We start from the raw sequence: 14,212 nt of genomic DNA on the forward strand, positions 1-14,212 counted from the left end.
GTCACACGATCAAGCCACGTGTCTATTTTGTAGGAAGGTGGGTGTCCTCAAAGCTCCGACTGTCGTGAGATAAGACTATGTCAATGTGACCTGACCACGTGGCTATCTAGAAGCCAAGATGCGGCCGGTCGAATCATCTCAGAGCTCAAGACCATCCAACCGGATGCCGAGACCACCTTCATCCGGAAAGACCTTACCCTCCTCAAGAACGTAGACGAAGTCTGCGATGAGATCAAAGCGAGAGAGGCGAATCTTAACCTACTGTTCATGTCACAGGGGACGATGTCCTTGAAAGGTCGAGATGGTAAGTCTCCTCATCTCGTGTCCTCAATACCGGCCCAACATCATGTGTTGACGACACGCTTGGCAGAGACTTCCGAAGGCCTCGACAAAAAGCTAACAACAAACTACTACTCCCGCATGCGCTTTACCCAACAGCTCCTTCCACTCCTCGAGTCCGCCTCCCCACAGCTGTCCCGTGTGGTCTCGGTGCTAGCCCCTGGCGAAGAAGCCCTCCTGGATTTTGACAATCTCGACCTCAAGCGGGATTTCTCACTCCGGAAAGCGGCGGCACACGCGATCACCATGACCGACTTCACCTTCGAGGAAATGGCAAAGAAGAGCCCGAGCGTGTCGTTCGTGCACGCGTATCCCGGCGCCGTCAAGACCGGCTTTGCAAAGGAGGCCGGATTCGCGGTCAGAGCCGCTAGCCAGGTAGCCCTTGCCCTGCTCTCGCCCTGGACCGTAGGGATCGAGGAGAGCGGGGAGAGGCACCTGTTTGCCGCGACCAGTGCGGCCTATCCGCCACGTGCGGGCCAGAGGTGCGGTGTAGAGGTTCGCGAGGGTGAGGTGAAGAAGGGCAGTGCCGGGCAGGTGGGCAGTGGTGCCTATCTGATCGGGTCGGACGGAGATGTAAGGGCTAATGAGAAGGTGCTGAAGGAGTTGAGGAGTAAGGATGCCGGAGCGAAGATTTGGGAGCATACGATGGAGATGTTTGAGCGTGTGAGGGGTTCTTAAGTGACATGGAGCCAATCAGGCTGCAAGTACAAAGATTGTTTCTGCCTCTCTTGCCGCATAAGTTGTCCTTCTCATGGTCGACCTTCGAGCGAGCAAGCCTTTCACTCTGAATCCTTAGTCCTCCGGTCTCGTATCTCTCTCTTTCCTCCACCGCAACCGTCCCCGCCCAGCCTCCGAATGCAACTCTCTCTACCGAAAAATTCAAACACAATCCCCCCACCCTCACCACCACCGTCGCGCATAACACAGAACCAAGCATCACACCTTGCCCGAGCCCCTCATTCCATGGTTGCATTCTTTTCGGTTGCTTTGCCACCGTCACAGACCGTCTTCATGTACCCCACATTGAGCTTTGAGCATTCTACCAGTCTAGATTTATCACGATTCCGTCGAGAGGGCGCCACAGTCCTTCCTTCCTTCCTTCCTGTGGCAGCCCTTGGATTCCGTGCGTGCAACCGCCACCAACCCACAGAGACGGCACGGTATCTATCATTGTCATTGAGAACAGAGTTACCATCATCGCGTCGATCATACTTAAGCCAATCATCGACTAGCCTCTTCTTCGAATCGGGTTTAGACCCCTATAGCACTTCCTCCGTTAACCCCCTCCTCCTCCTCCTCCTCCTCCTCCGTCTTGCTCCGACCAGTGCCCGCTCCACCTCATTTGTGATTATTCAAACTTGTTGCTGGAGGACACCGAGGCCCGTCCGGGGAGAAGAAGGCGGTGTGTACACCACCGGTGCCAAGTTGTGGCATGTTCGTGCCACAGGGGAAAATGGCGTCGCAAACGTAGTTTTTCAAGGGATGGAGACGAATGTCGGCGGCAGAGTCGGGGTCTCGCCGCGTTCGCGTTTGTCGCGTTCCTTTTCCCTGCTTCGGCTTTCCCGTTTTGAAGATTCCGGGGTTGGGATGAGCTGCTGGATTCCCGACCTGCCATTCACGCTCTGTCCGGGTTGCGGTTTTGGCCCAGGCTACATGATTTGTCCTTGTGGCGTCCCGTTTCTTTTGGGGGGGAGGTGGTTCTGCAGCCGTGTTCCGCTGCTGTTGCACGTTCGGTGTGGGTCCAGACGGTATTGCTTGACTTTGCTGCAGGCATTGTTGTGGGGCCTATCCTGGCGCTGTTGAATCCTTTTGGACCTTGACCGGTTGGTATACTTTGCGGCCGTTTGCGCGTTCGATGGAGTTCCTTACCCTCGTGCTCGCTTCGGACCTTTAGTATTGTGGGTGGACGCCTCCTCTCGGGAAGACAGCAAGTTGGCGTCCGTCTCTCGCTTCCTTTTCGAGCTATCAGTCATTTCTCAATCGGTGGTCTTTTCTTTCCTTTCGCTCTTCCAACATCTTCATGGCTTCCTGTAGATACGAATGTTGCTTTTTCTCTCGGATACCCACAAGGGTCCTGGGGCCGATCTGGAGCCATACCGGATTAGGGGAGCCGTACCGGGTTAGGGAAGCCGTAACCACTGTAGTCGACATCTTCTGGCAATGGGCAGCCACGGATCGGGTACGCCAATGCACGGCAGAGTCGCTCGACCTCTTCTTCCGTATCAACCCTTCTCAACGTGAAGCGCGTACCATAATGCTCCCTCCAGGCAAACCTTACACCGGTAACATCAACCCTGATGAGCTTCACATTGTCTACGTGACGCTCAAACAGTCTTCCAACCACGAAGAACTGATACCGTCCGATGTTGCCGTTATTTGCATGGATCAACATTGCCCGTAAGCTTGCGGCATTGCTGGCCCCGACCCTGTTGAGGGAGCACGCGGATGTTGAGTCTTTGAGCAGGAAAGGACCTTTTGCCCGCCAACACTCGTCCTTGTATTTGAATGTGTTGTTGCACTGTTCAGCAAGGTCGTGGGCCAAAGCAACTTCATCCTTGGCACCTTGTGGCAGGTAGGAGTTGAAGACAACTTTCTCATATAATAAAGAAATAGCTTCGGCGTGGACGGCTTTGTAGGAGAAAACAATGGCGGGGTAGGTCCGGGAAGGGACGGGTTGCTATGGAGACCAGGGAAATGCCACCGTAGAGGGTTTCATGCCTCCTGGTTTGTTATCCCGATGCTCAATTATGGGAGTCGGAACCAAATCCTTATAAGGGCCTATAAGCGGTCTGGCTGGCTAGGACACTGATTGTACGGTTAAGAGGAGACAGCCATAAATTTGAAGACAAATCCCCGAATCGACTATCAGCTGTCTGGTGCAAGCGCAAGTACTTGGTCGACTCACCTGGTTCCAGATCTAGAATTCAAAGTGCGGTATGTCGAAGGTCAGAAGTATCTGATAGCAAAGGATTCTATGTGATCTAGGAACAGTGTCTTTGGCAACTCAGTGTGTAGAACCTCCCAGTTGACTGAAGCCTTGGAGCACGGGGCACTGGTCGAGGGCGGTGAGATAGTCGTAGTCATCGTGTGTTAGTCTACTTCGAGTGCTGGATCTACATCAGTTGAGGCCATGTGAGAATGATCTTCGACAGATTAAAGTTCTGTCGCTGTGGCTCAATGTTGTGTACGCGGATGTTCTGGAGCCTTCTCTTCTGCTAGCATTGATAATCGCAGAGAAGCTTTCATCAAGAGTTCATTACTTCGGAGACTCGTGAGACCAAGTGCAAGATAAACGCCGTCCCAAATCTATTCCCGACGACTTGATAGTGATTGTTGAGATGGTAAAGAAGGTGGAAGTCTGGAGGGAGCGTTACATGGAGTTGATAGCGTATGTAGTAACTCAATCAATTGACAGCTCTTATCATGATCGAAATTGTATTAGAGTCATTCCGAAGTATCTATCGAAGTATCTTTCGGAACGACACAGGCGGGATGTATCAAGTACCCCAAGGGGGCCCCATGTCCTCAATGCCTAGAGGCCTCAAGATTCAAGCACAGGCTAATAGTATCTGTACGTTGCGTCAGTACACCCTACGCACTACTCGAGGGTGACCAAATGGGTGGTCTGCACTGAGGGCCCGCAGAGATCGTAAAATATACTTGCTACCATACAATCGAGAACAAAAGCTCCAATCACAAATCGTGTAATCAATGAATTATTCTAGTCGCCTAAATACAGAAGCATGAGCGCACGTGGAGCCATCGAAGAAGTATCCGAGTCCAAATTTCCGCCTCAGAGCACTTTATCTCGTCATCCCCAAGACGCACTTGGTGGAATCTCAACGCCAAAGCGTGCCCAAAGCATCCCCAGTCGTTCTACCATGACTGACTCGGACGTCCAAACTCAGAGCAAGTCTATTCCCACTAGCGCCGTTTTCCATGCCTATCTCTCTTCAGGCGTTTCACCAGCTCGTGACTCGATATTCGGTCTCGCGGATCCCATCGCAAACATTCCATCATGCAGTCATTCAGCTCGAGGGAATAGGATTTCGGCAGTAGCGTTGGCCTCCTAGCTGCTGGTTGGCTCTCCCATTCTTTTTGTGAGAACCTTGCCGGACGTGGAGTGATAGGAGGTCGTCTGTGACCCATCCAATGGATAATTGCGCCTAAACCCCATATATCACCTGCCGTACTGTGGTGTGGCAGTTCTGGACCTTGCCAGCACCGCATGAGCATGGCTTCTGTGTGCGGCTTCAACGTGGCCGCCCCGAAGTCCCCTAATTTGAGATTAGGCCAAGGAGCTGCGTGACGGTACTTCTGCTCGAGGAAGATATTATCGGGCTTGACGTCCCGGTGGACTACCAACTGTGAGCCAGCATTGTGCACCACATCCAGGGCTTCGGCAATCTGGATGAAGCAATGCCAGATGAAGTCCTCGGAAAGCCTGCCATACTGGGTAACCGCATGCTCCAAATCTCCTCCTCGGCAGTACTCAAACAGTTCGATCAGATAGTCATCGTTGCGCGGGGATGGTGTGAACCAGAAAGTAATTAACTTCACGACCCGTCTACTAGGAGGTAGGACGTCATTTAAAATTATCGCTTCTAGGGGACTGCTGTTGATCTTTGTGTACCAGTCTACCTGCTTGCGAACCGCAAGTTCGCCGTCGCTCTTTCGTTCCACCAGTTTGCATCTCCCTTGCGCACCTTCTCCAATCGTTCGGAGCACACGCCATTTCTCCAAGTGGTTTCCTCTTACAGGCATACTCTCGAACGAAGTATCTATTGACGGGGCCTTGTTGTTGTGTTCATGGAGATGGCTTCGCTGGTAGAGATAAATCTTAGTGGAGACAGTCTGCAAATAGAAATTGCCTAATTTCGAATATCGAAGCTGACGGTAGAAGGTGGAAATTGTTAGAGGGGAAGGGATTCGAAAAGTGTTTTAAATGTAATAGAGGAAAAGTGTTATGGTTTGGGAGTTTTAAGTAAAGTACCTAGAAGATATTTGGGGTTTCAATAGGACAAGGCGAAAGCGTTGTAACTTCCAGAGTGTCAAGGACCGAGAAGGTCATTCGGGTCTAAATAGGACCGATGCAAAGTGTTATGGTTTTCTAAGTGTTAAGTACTTGTTTTATAGATGCCGAAAGCGGTTTACCACTAGGGCAGAATTTTTGCCACAGTTGAAGGAATTTGTCACTTCTGAATTGACGTACCCGATAAGGAAAAGTGACAAACTCAGCAAAGGGCGAAATAACACAATGTGCAATACGAGGATCGCATTTGTGCGGAGCGTATCAGTTATGTGTATGATAGAGGACCCAAGAGACTCAGCAGGGTGACTGGCGAGAAAGAAAATGCCGGACTGCTTTCTTATGAGACTCATCTTGGGGAAAACGAAGGTAGGGGTTGTCTTTTATGAAATATGCATCGACCGACCTCCTGCATGAATGTCAATGACCCGAGAAGGATTGGTACGTTGGCTGACGTGGTAGATGGAAAGTTCATAATTCGAACAGGTGACACTGTAAGGACGTAGCATGAGAGCCGCTAGGATATTGACACTTCTTTCCTAAAGGCACATAGAAGCTCCTTAGGAAAGACCTTGAAGGGCTTTTCTATGAGTGCGCTCTGATACCAGCCGCGACCGATGAGTATCACGTTTCGACGCACAGTAGGTCAGAAAGTATGTGGCGATAACTGAAGCATGTCAGTGAAAAAAGGAAAGATTATCCACGTCAACTTCCGGATAATCCATTATAAGGTATGAAATGGTCGAACTTCTTGCATCATTAACTTTAGAATTCTCATCTTGTTCAATCTAAGGACGATCTAGAACACCTAACATGCCAAGCAAACGATATGATTGTGTACAATGTCACGAGTCCGTGATGACGGAAGCTACCTCTGCGTTGTCACCTTCTGCAATCACTCACTCCAATCCGGGGACCACAACCCGCTATAAGGATTCCACGTCTCTCCATCCTCACGATGCACCTGCCATCTCTGGCTGTTATTCAAGCCACTATACTCACGCCCAAAGTCCATCCCCAAAGCTCCTCTTCTCTCCATCTCTCGGAAGAGCGCCTCCTCTTGCTCGGCGCTGAGCGGCTGGAGCAGATCCTCCGATGATGACGGAAATCGAGCACGAGCACCGGAATCCCGGAGAATCGAGTATACTATGGTCTCCCTGAAAGACAGTGTCCGAAAGGCGGTCGCTAAAGCCTGAACAACCTTATCCAGATGCTGAGGGTCTCCTTCCTCGGGGTTGATTGGCTCAGATCCGCTGAGTTGTAAGTAGGGGTATGGTGACCAATGACTCACGCTCGCTCCTGGAGGCGGTACTCTGGGTGTTGTGATGACCGCCCTGGCACGTCGAATACTTTCTTGGTACTGTTCGGTGGTAGTCTGAAAGAACTCAGGCCACCAACCCCGTACTCGGTCTTGCGCATACTCCTCCATCGCCTCCATTTGCGGCACTTCTTGCCCTGGTCGTGGAGGTTGGCCAGCTTCCCCAACCATGCGCAGAACATCCAGGAAGAAGACGCCTAGATTCGCTCTACGGGGATGATTCGTTCTGCCGCTGGGTCCATGCCAGTCATCTTCTTCGTCCTCCAAGTCATCTTCCTCCTGCTCAATTGTTCCATGCTCCATATATGGCCGAGGTTGGGCTGGGAAGAATGCCCTTCTGCAAGCTGGGCATGAGTTTCTGGCCTCTTCATTGGGAGATAACCATATTCGAATACACTGAGCGCCGACGTGGTGACCACAGGGCAGGCAAACCACGACTTCCACAGCACCATCATGCTCTAGATTGGTTCCATACACCTCCAGGCAAATCATGCATCTGCTTTTCGATGGTAAGGTTTCGAAGTTGACTTGAGGAAGCCCATCAAGAAAGATTTGGGCCATGGCGGAGCAATTCACTGTTGATGTCAGCGTTTCGGTATTTCTGAAAAGGAGTTGGGGGTACCCCGTTGATTATTAACAACAGCATAGGAGTTCACGGATCAGGTGAATGGTACAGCTCAGGAAAAGTGTTGTCGGTCTGTGTTAATCATACAATGGAGGCCATGGACGCACAAAGAGGAAAACCACGGATAGTACTGGAAGCGCTTATTGTCATTGTCACTGTACGAGATCTCCGTATCCGAGAATGGCGTTGATTTCCTTTTGCCTTGAAAGAGACATGGTTTACGGTTTTGGGCCGTCTTGCCATTCTCCTTTGCACTGCTGCGGCTCTTTCGCTGAACGTTTGACACCACTAAGGAACTTGGCGTGTCAATGGAAGACTAGACAGATTGTGGTACCAAAATTTCTCGGCGTCACATGCTCATACATCGTAAGTGGATAATCTATCCAGGGAACAGCAAATAGATGTGCTGGACACAAACAGCATCCAAACGGTGGGGATGCCTCAGCTGGCTGCCAGCAACATACTACGGGACCAATGAGACATATCCAAGCATCAGCACCAAGCTGAAATCCCAACGCCGCACATCGTTGTTATTTGACGGCTTTCCTTTTCCAACGCTCATTACGGGCGAAGTAGCTTGGTTGACTCTACTTTCGTAGACCTTTATAGTCACACCCGGACAAGTCGTTGATCTCGCCAGGTATAATGTGGATCCGCTGACTTGCTCTGCTATGGCAAAGCGTTACTTGATGTGAGATCGAAAAACGCAAACGCTAAATAATACGACCTATCTGGGGACAAAGGTTCACGTTTTAAGCGTCTCGCAAATATTGGCTTCCTGTTTTCTTGTCGTGGTTTCGTCGCTTTGTTCTTGAGGCGCGGATATGAACAAGTAGATGAGCAATGAGCGTGAGTTGAACAAATTCGTATTATCTTGTGAAACACCACCGGGCTTTTTCTGCAATCTGGTTGCCCGGGTTGTTCTTCCTCTCGTCATTTTCGAGGCAGTCATAGATACCGGGAATTATTCCCACTGGAGCCAGGACACTGCGCAGGCAAAGATCCGTGGCAAGCAGGCATTCTAGGCACCTAGAGAAGTGATAGCATGTGCGAATGAATGATCAGCCCGGGACCGAGATACGAGACCGGCGTGTCTTTTTCTGCGAGAATGGTCAGCAGCAGAGCGCGATGAGTGGAGATTGATTGTTAACGTGAATATTCGGGTTACGGGTCTCTTATTTTACTCCTCGAGTTTTTCCCACTACCTGACCCTGAGAGATCCATTGGTACTCGTGATCTGGCTCTCGCTTGGGAGTCGGCGCATCAGTAAGCCGCTTCGCGGAGCGGAGACGACGACAAAAGTCATGTGGAATCAACAGGAACAGAGAGTGTATTCGATGCGGAATACGTCAGGTTCGGAGCTATCTCTTTTACTGCGGCAGCAATTTGGAACCGAAAACTTCTAGTCACCTAGAATGCAGCAACGGCGTAGAGCCTTGACGATGCCAAAGACTGGTTGTCGCGCTCAAGACTTCTTTTCTTGGATCCATTCATTGAGGACCTGAAGCGCTTTCTTTGTTTGAGTTGAATAAGATTCGGTTTGGAAATTTGATTGAGACATGTAAGATGATCCTTTGTTCTCCAAAAACAGTATCTTCGACCTAGTAGGCGAGAAAGAACGCACCTTAGTTCTAAAAAAGCTCCTTGTGCCTTTGATGAAGCGGCATTCTGTGTCTGCTACGAATTTCTTATATGATCTGTTCTCAATTCCTCCTTGTACCGGTAATTATTCTCTCATTCACAATATCAGTATAGTAAGTATTAGACGACGAAAATGGATGCTTTGCCTTTGCGACAAGCTGGAACACAAAACTCTCAACCGCAGCGGCTTCCTTTTCATAAAGCAGGGCACTCTCAAACCACCATCGATTTGTACCTCAGACCTATCGCGAAAGTCAAACAGGGCCAGAATGACATACGTAATTACTTTTCTCCGGTGGCCGGGACCAGTTCAGTTCCAAAAGGCGAGTCTAGATCTCCTGCAAAGGTGCTAGTCACTCCAAAACCAAGTCATGGAAATAATGGCGTAGGCCCATTTCACACGCCAAGTCCGAGCCCGAGTCTCCAAACCCCTGTGGAGAGCACACCATGCATTCCTGAGAGCCAACAATTCAACAAAAGAGCACCAGATATCCCCGTTAGAGTACGAAAACACAACCATGTCAAGTCCGCAGTGCTGCCGAGATTTGACCCCTTTTTCGACAACGACGAGTACCCGCATTCCACATCCCCAATGGCACCTAGAGTCACTGACGTTGTGCACCATTCGCTTGTCCCGAAACCTTTGAACATCAAAATGCCTCCCCCCACAGACGAGGCTAGTAGATCTCCAAGCCAGACCACTTCTTCGCCTTCGAGTGTGGGAGATGCTGATACCGCCTCCCTTGACGGGGAAGGGCGAGAAGCTCCAAGCTTCAAGCAGACGTATATGAGCGTCCATTCTCGCCAAAACACGATTGATAGCCCTCTCAGCCCTCTCATGGCATTGCGTGATCCTAGCCCAAAGCCATTGCGCCAGCGTGTGGATCGCCCTGCCGCTCTGAGATCCATAACTGCGCCAGAATTGTTAGAGCCCTGTTCTACTGACAGCATTATTTACTTTCTCCCGGAGATTTCGCCAACTTCAGACGCATCGGCAGATGAACGAGAGCCTTTGATGGGGGTCAGCAATTCGAGGACGAAAACCAACACTTCGATCCGAGACGTATTCAGACGCAAGAGGCAGGCTGTGAAACTTGGAAATGTTAGTCCTGCCCAGAAAGGTAGGAGGGAAGATGTGCTGAAGGAGAAAGCTGTGACGGTTTCCCCAGGTATGCGAAGACGCGATGCATTGATGATCGAGGTTTGTTACTGACTTGCGCAGGACTACAACGGTATTATGACTATCTTGCATCTCGAAAAGATGCAGCTCCTGTCAAAGAGAAAGGGAGAGAAATGGAAAATGTAGATCATAGCAAAAAGAATGAGGAGAGTGTGCCCTCAGGACGCTCCGAGTCGGGATCGTCCAGCAAGAAGAAGAAGAAGAAGGGAAAGGGGTTGCTTAGGTTGATGGAGGCTTACTCGAAACATGTAGAAGGGCTACAGATGATACAGTAAACGCTGGTGTATATAGCAAGTTCGAAATCTAAGTTCCAACCAATTGATGGCACGGTGACTTCTGGATAGAAACATTCCATAAATACGTTCAGGAAACAGCTAGTATCTCATGAATAGCTCATCTTGAGTTTCCGTGGTCTGGGATGTTGAAACCGGACGGTAAGTCGTTACTGATATCACTTACGAGAGCATCGTCTATTGTATGAGACATGCTGATGAGTCACCTGGCATGTCGACTGGACCGACGAGGGCTGTTGCGCGCTTGTAATAGTGGCGGTCTGGGGTCCGGGGTTAGCGCCGTTTCCCATCAACATTTGGTCAAAGCTTTGTAACGACGCGTCAAAGTCACGTTAATCATAGCCCGACTCTTCGATCTGACTTGCTCCAAGATAATTGTCCAAATCCTGATTGATTACCTTGCAAGACTTTTTCTCGATTACTTTTCCGCGTCGCAATTTGCGACCGTGGCGTGGTCTCTTGCTGAATTTGTGCAGAGACCGACTGAAGAGTTCCTCGACTTGGAAGACTGATCCCCATACGGTCCTTCAACAGCTGGATACTCTCGAGTTGGCCGAGCAAGAAGGCAGCATGCCAGCGTTGTTATCGAGAAGGATACCGGAGACTCAAGAATTATGAATGAGCATGTACGTTGGGTGGCATCCTTGGCCATCAGTTCTAATGAGATTGACTTAAGAAGATGCCGGCCATCATTCGGGTCCTTGACGTCTCTTATGTTTGAAGCATCCTCATCGAAGAGGACGCTCGAGGGGCCATGGAATTCGGTTATCCTTGATATATCTGCTCTCGCGGGGCTCAGTAAGAAGCTTTTTCATGGAGGTAGGGGCGTCATCCGTGAGGCTGGGTTGAGCAATTGGGTGAGGATTTTCTCCTATTGGAATTCTCCCAATCGAAATGTTTGTCATTCGCACGCTTCTTTGCGCCTCTTGGTCCTCAAATGGCTAGAACCGGCAAGAAAGGCAAACAGTTGCCGATTCTCCTCTCCGAGGCGCGGTATGCGATCATTCGAGGTCCTAGAATTTGTTTGGTCCTTGGGTGTAGGTACATGCTTGTCCGTACGTGATGCAGTTAGAAAACTTAGGGAGTCGATTGTTATACTTCATCTTCCTCTGATGGCAGAATTGACAGTCTTCCTGTGCTCCACCTGTCCTGAATTTCGCGCACGGTCCGTGAGACGAGCGGGTAGAAAGATAAGCACTACGCTAACGCTCGGACATCTTTCCACTTTCATCTTAGTCTTGTGTTGCCCAAATTTCTGTCGTTCGAAGCTATTCTATATTTATTATATATAATAATTTCTCGAGAATTACTAATATATTAGTATTAAAGTAGCTTCGAAAGTTTAACTTCGATATAAAGAATTACTAAGATAAAGAAGGTCGTTTCCCCTTAGCTAAATATCTAAAATATCTTAATATACTTTTTATTAACGATATTTTCGAGTAGTTAGAAAGTTATCTAGAAGCTATTCGACTTCTTATCGAAGTAGAGTATACTAGTTTTTAATAGACAATCTAGTAATTCCGAGTTATCTTCTACGAGAAGTTTCTCTCGAAAGCTATAAAAGTAAGTGTGATTTCGTTCGATGTCGAAATTGTAGATCTATATTAACGTTCCGAAGAATTCCTTTCTTTCTACTTTAAGCGTGTTATTAACTTAATATAGAGAGTTAAGATTAAGAATAAACCTACTATTACGTCTAGTGCTATCTTTAATCTTCTTAAATCTACTATACTTAATATTATTCTTTATACCTTTATTAAAAGATTAAATAATTACGAGATTTAAAAGAAAGTAATAAGAGGTATAATATCGTCCGATAGATCTCTATATATAATCTATAATCTCGTAAAAGAAGTATAACGTATTAACGTCGAAATCTAGAAGCTTTTAAATAAAGAATCGAGATTCAATTAGCTATAATTCTATAAGTCTCTTATAAAACGAAACTTATCGAAGTAGCAGATAGCTTTTTTACTTACTTCTCATTAAGCTATTAAAGCTTTAAGGCCCTTATATTATTAGTTTTAGTTTTTCTATACGAATTTATTAAAGTAGTTACTAGAGGCTTTCGCGGGACCTTAACATTTCATATAATTCCAACCTCTAGAGTATTATTATTCTTTATATAAAGTTTTAATTCTAGCTTCGACTTTAATCTTAGCTTAGAATTCTAATAAAGAAAACGTTAATAGAAGCGAATCTTCGAATCTTATAGCTGATAGTCACTTTTATAACTATTAGTCTATTTTAAAAGATATACTCAACTATAGTACTTCGAAAAATTCTTATATTAATAATATAATTTATTAATCTTATAAGAAAGATAATTAGCTATATATTAAGTGTAATATTAAGAATTACATCTCTTCTAATTATAAGAATACTTTACTATCTATCTAGAAATAGTTATATCTAAAAATACTTATTTTCGAGGATAATTTATAGTTAAATTTTGCTTTCATTAGATTCGAGAAGTTTAATGAATCTTCTAGATCTTATAAGATCACCCCTTCGCCGAAGTCTTCCGTAACCTCTTCTTCTTCTTCTTCTTCTACTAAATCGAGTTAATTAATATCTTTAAGTTCTATAGATTCTTATATTTCTTCTTATTCTAATTTAATATAGTTTAAAATAGTAAGGCTAAATCGATCTCATTTCGCTAATATAAAAACCGCTAAAGCTTTTCTCGATAAAGAATTAGAATTTAATAAGTGAGCTTACGTAGAAGAAGTATTAGTATTAATATCGATATTAATATCTTAATAATAATAAGAAAAGTAATCTAAAAGGCTTTAATTAGTATTTATTTAATTATAGCAATTTATATTATAGTAGTTTTAGATATCTTAATATTAGTAAAAGTAATTTAATATTAGCTTAAATTTCGATACTTCTTTTTACTCGCTATAAGTTTCTATCTAAATAGATTTATAGTAGTCTTCGGTAGTTATAGATTAAGAACCTTCTTTTTAGAATTAACTATATTTATTTCAAATTACTTCGAAAGAAGAGCGTTCTAAATATAAAGATAAGAAGCGAGTTAATAAGAAAGTAGAACTTTAGCCTTTAATAGACCTATTTAATAAATCTAAATATAATTTTCTTATTTCGATTCGATATATACTTTAGAGTACTAAAGTCGATATAAGTATAATAGATCTTATAATATAATTATCTGCTATGTGTAAGGAGTTAAAGCGCCTTTATACTCGAGTTTCTAAGAAATAAACTTCGAAGTCTGCTATAAATACTATGTAAGTATCTTTAATTAGCTTTTAATCTACGTTTATTTAATAAATTCTATAGATATCTATACTATCTTTAAGGTATTTGTAAGTCTATTAATTTATATCGATATTTCCTTCTATATCTATATCTTAAATATCTATATCTCTAGAAAACCCTACTACGTTAGTATTCGTATTCTATATTAATACTTCTACTATAAAAGCTGAGAAGCATATATATTTTCTAAGCTCTCTTATAGATATAGATAAGATGTTTTATATTTTTATTATTATAAAGAAATTGAATAGATTTAACGTTAGCCTCGAGAAATCTTATACTTAGACGAATTAAGGTTTCGATATAAATGTAATATCTTTTAGACTAGTATATCTTCTAGGTCTATATCTCTATCTACTTTCGAAGATTAGATTTAAAGGTCTTTTTATATATATAGCGAATTATCGTAATATTATATTAGAATATTAGATATAACTTATAATTGATATAAAGGAAATCTAAAGAAATATTCGATACTTTATAGCTTCGGAAGTTATAT

The 14,212-nt window shown here is 45.6% G+C and overlaps 4 protein-coding genes across 4 annotated transcripts; 2 read left to right on the forward strand and 2 right to left on the reverse strand.

The window, feature by feature from the left end:
• Positions 1–77: 77 nt before the first annotated feature.
• Positions 78–3,319, forward strand: HO173_005894 (uncharacterized protein; the record flags this gene model as incomplete). Its single annotated transcript, XM_037307806.1, has 4 exons — positions 78–85; positions 111–304; positions 371–949; positions 3,162–3,319. The coding sequence occupies 4 exons, from the start codon at positions 78–80 to the stop codon at positions 3,317–3,319; spliced, it is 939 nt and encodes a 312-aa protein (XP_037165615.1).
• Positions 3,320–4,263: 944 nt separating this feature from the next.
• On the reverse strand, positions 4,264–5,843 carry HO173_005895 (uncharacterized protein; the record flags this gene model as incomplete). The annotated part of the gene is made up of 2 exons (XM_037307807.1): positions 4,264–5,193; positions 5,775–5,843. 2 exons carry the CDS (start codon positions 5,841–5,843, stop codon positions 4,264–4,266), a joined length of 999 nt encoding a protein of 332 aa, XP_037165616.1.
• A 420-nt stretch (positions 5,844–6,263) lies between these two features.
• On the reverse strand, positions 6,264–7,873 carry HO173_005896 (uncharacterized protein; the record flags this gene model as incomplete). Its single annotated transcript, XM_037307808.1, has 3 exons — positions 6,264–7,261; positions 7,399–7,607; positions 7,776–7,873. 3 exons carry the CDS (start codon positions 7,871–7,873, stop codon positions 6,264–6,266), a joined length of 1,305 nt encoding a protein of 434 aa, XP_037165617.1.
• Positions 7,874–9,085: 1,212 nt separating this feature from the next.
• On the forward strand, positions 9,086–10,407 carry HO173_005897 (uncharacterized protein; the record flags this gene model as incomplete). Its single annotated transcript, XM_037307809.1, has 2 exons — positions 9,086–10,121; positions 10,175–10,407. 2 exons carry the CDS (start codon positions 9,086–9,088, stop codon positions 10,405–10,407), a joined length of 1,269 nt encoding a protein of 422 aa, XP_037165618.1.
• Positions 10,408–14,212: the final 3,805 nt, after the last annotated feature.

The sequence above is a fragment of the Letharia columbiana genome, assembly GCF_014066305.1.
Source record: "Letharia columbiana isolate WasteWater2 chromosome Unknown Sc0000016_s0, whole genome shotgun sequence".
NCBI lineage: Eukaryota > Fungi > Ascomycota > Lecanoromycetes > Lecanorales > Parmeliaceae > Letharia > Letharia columbiana.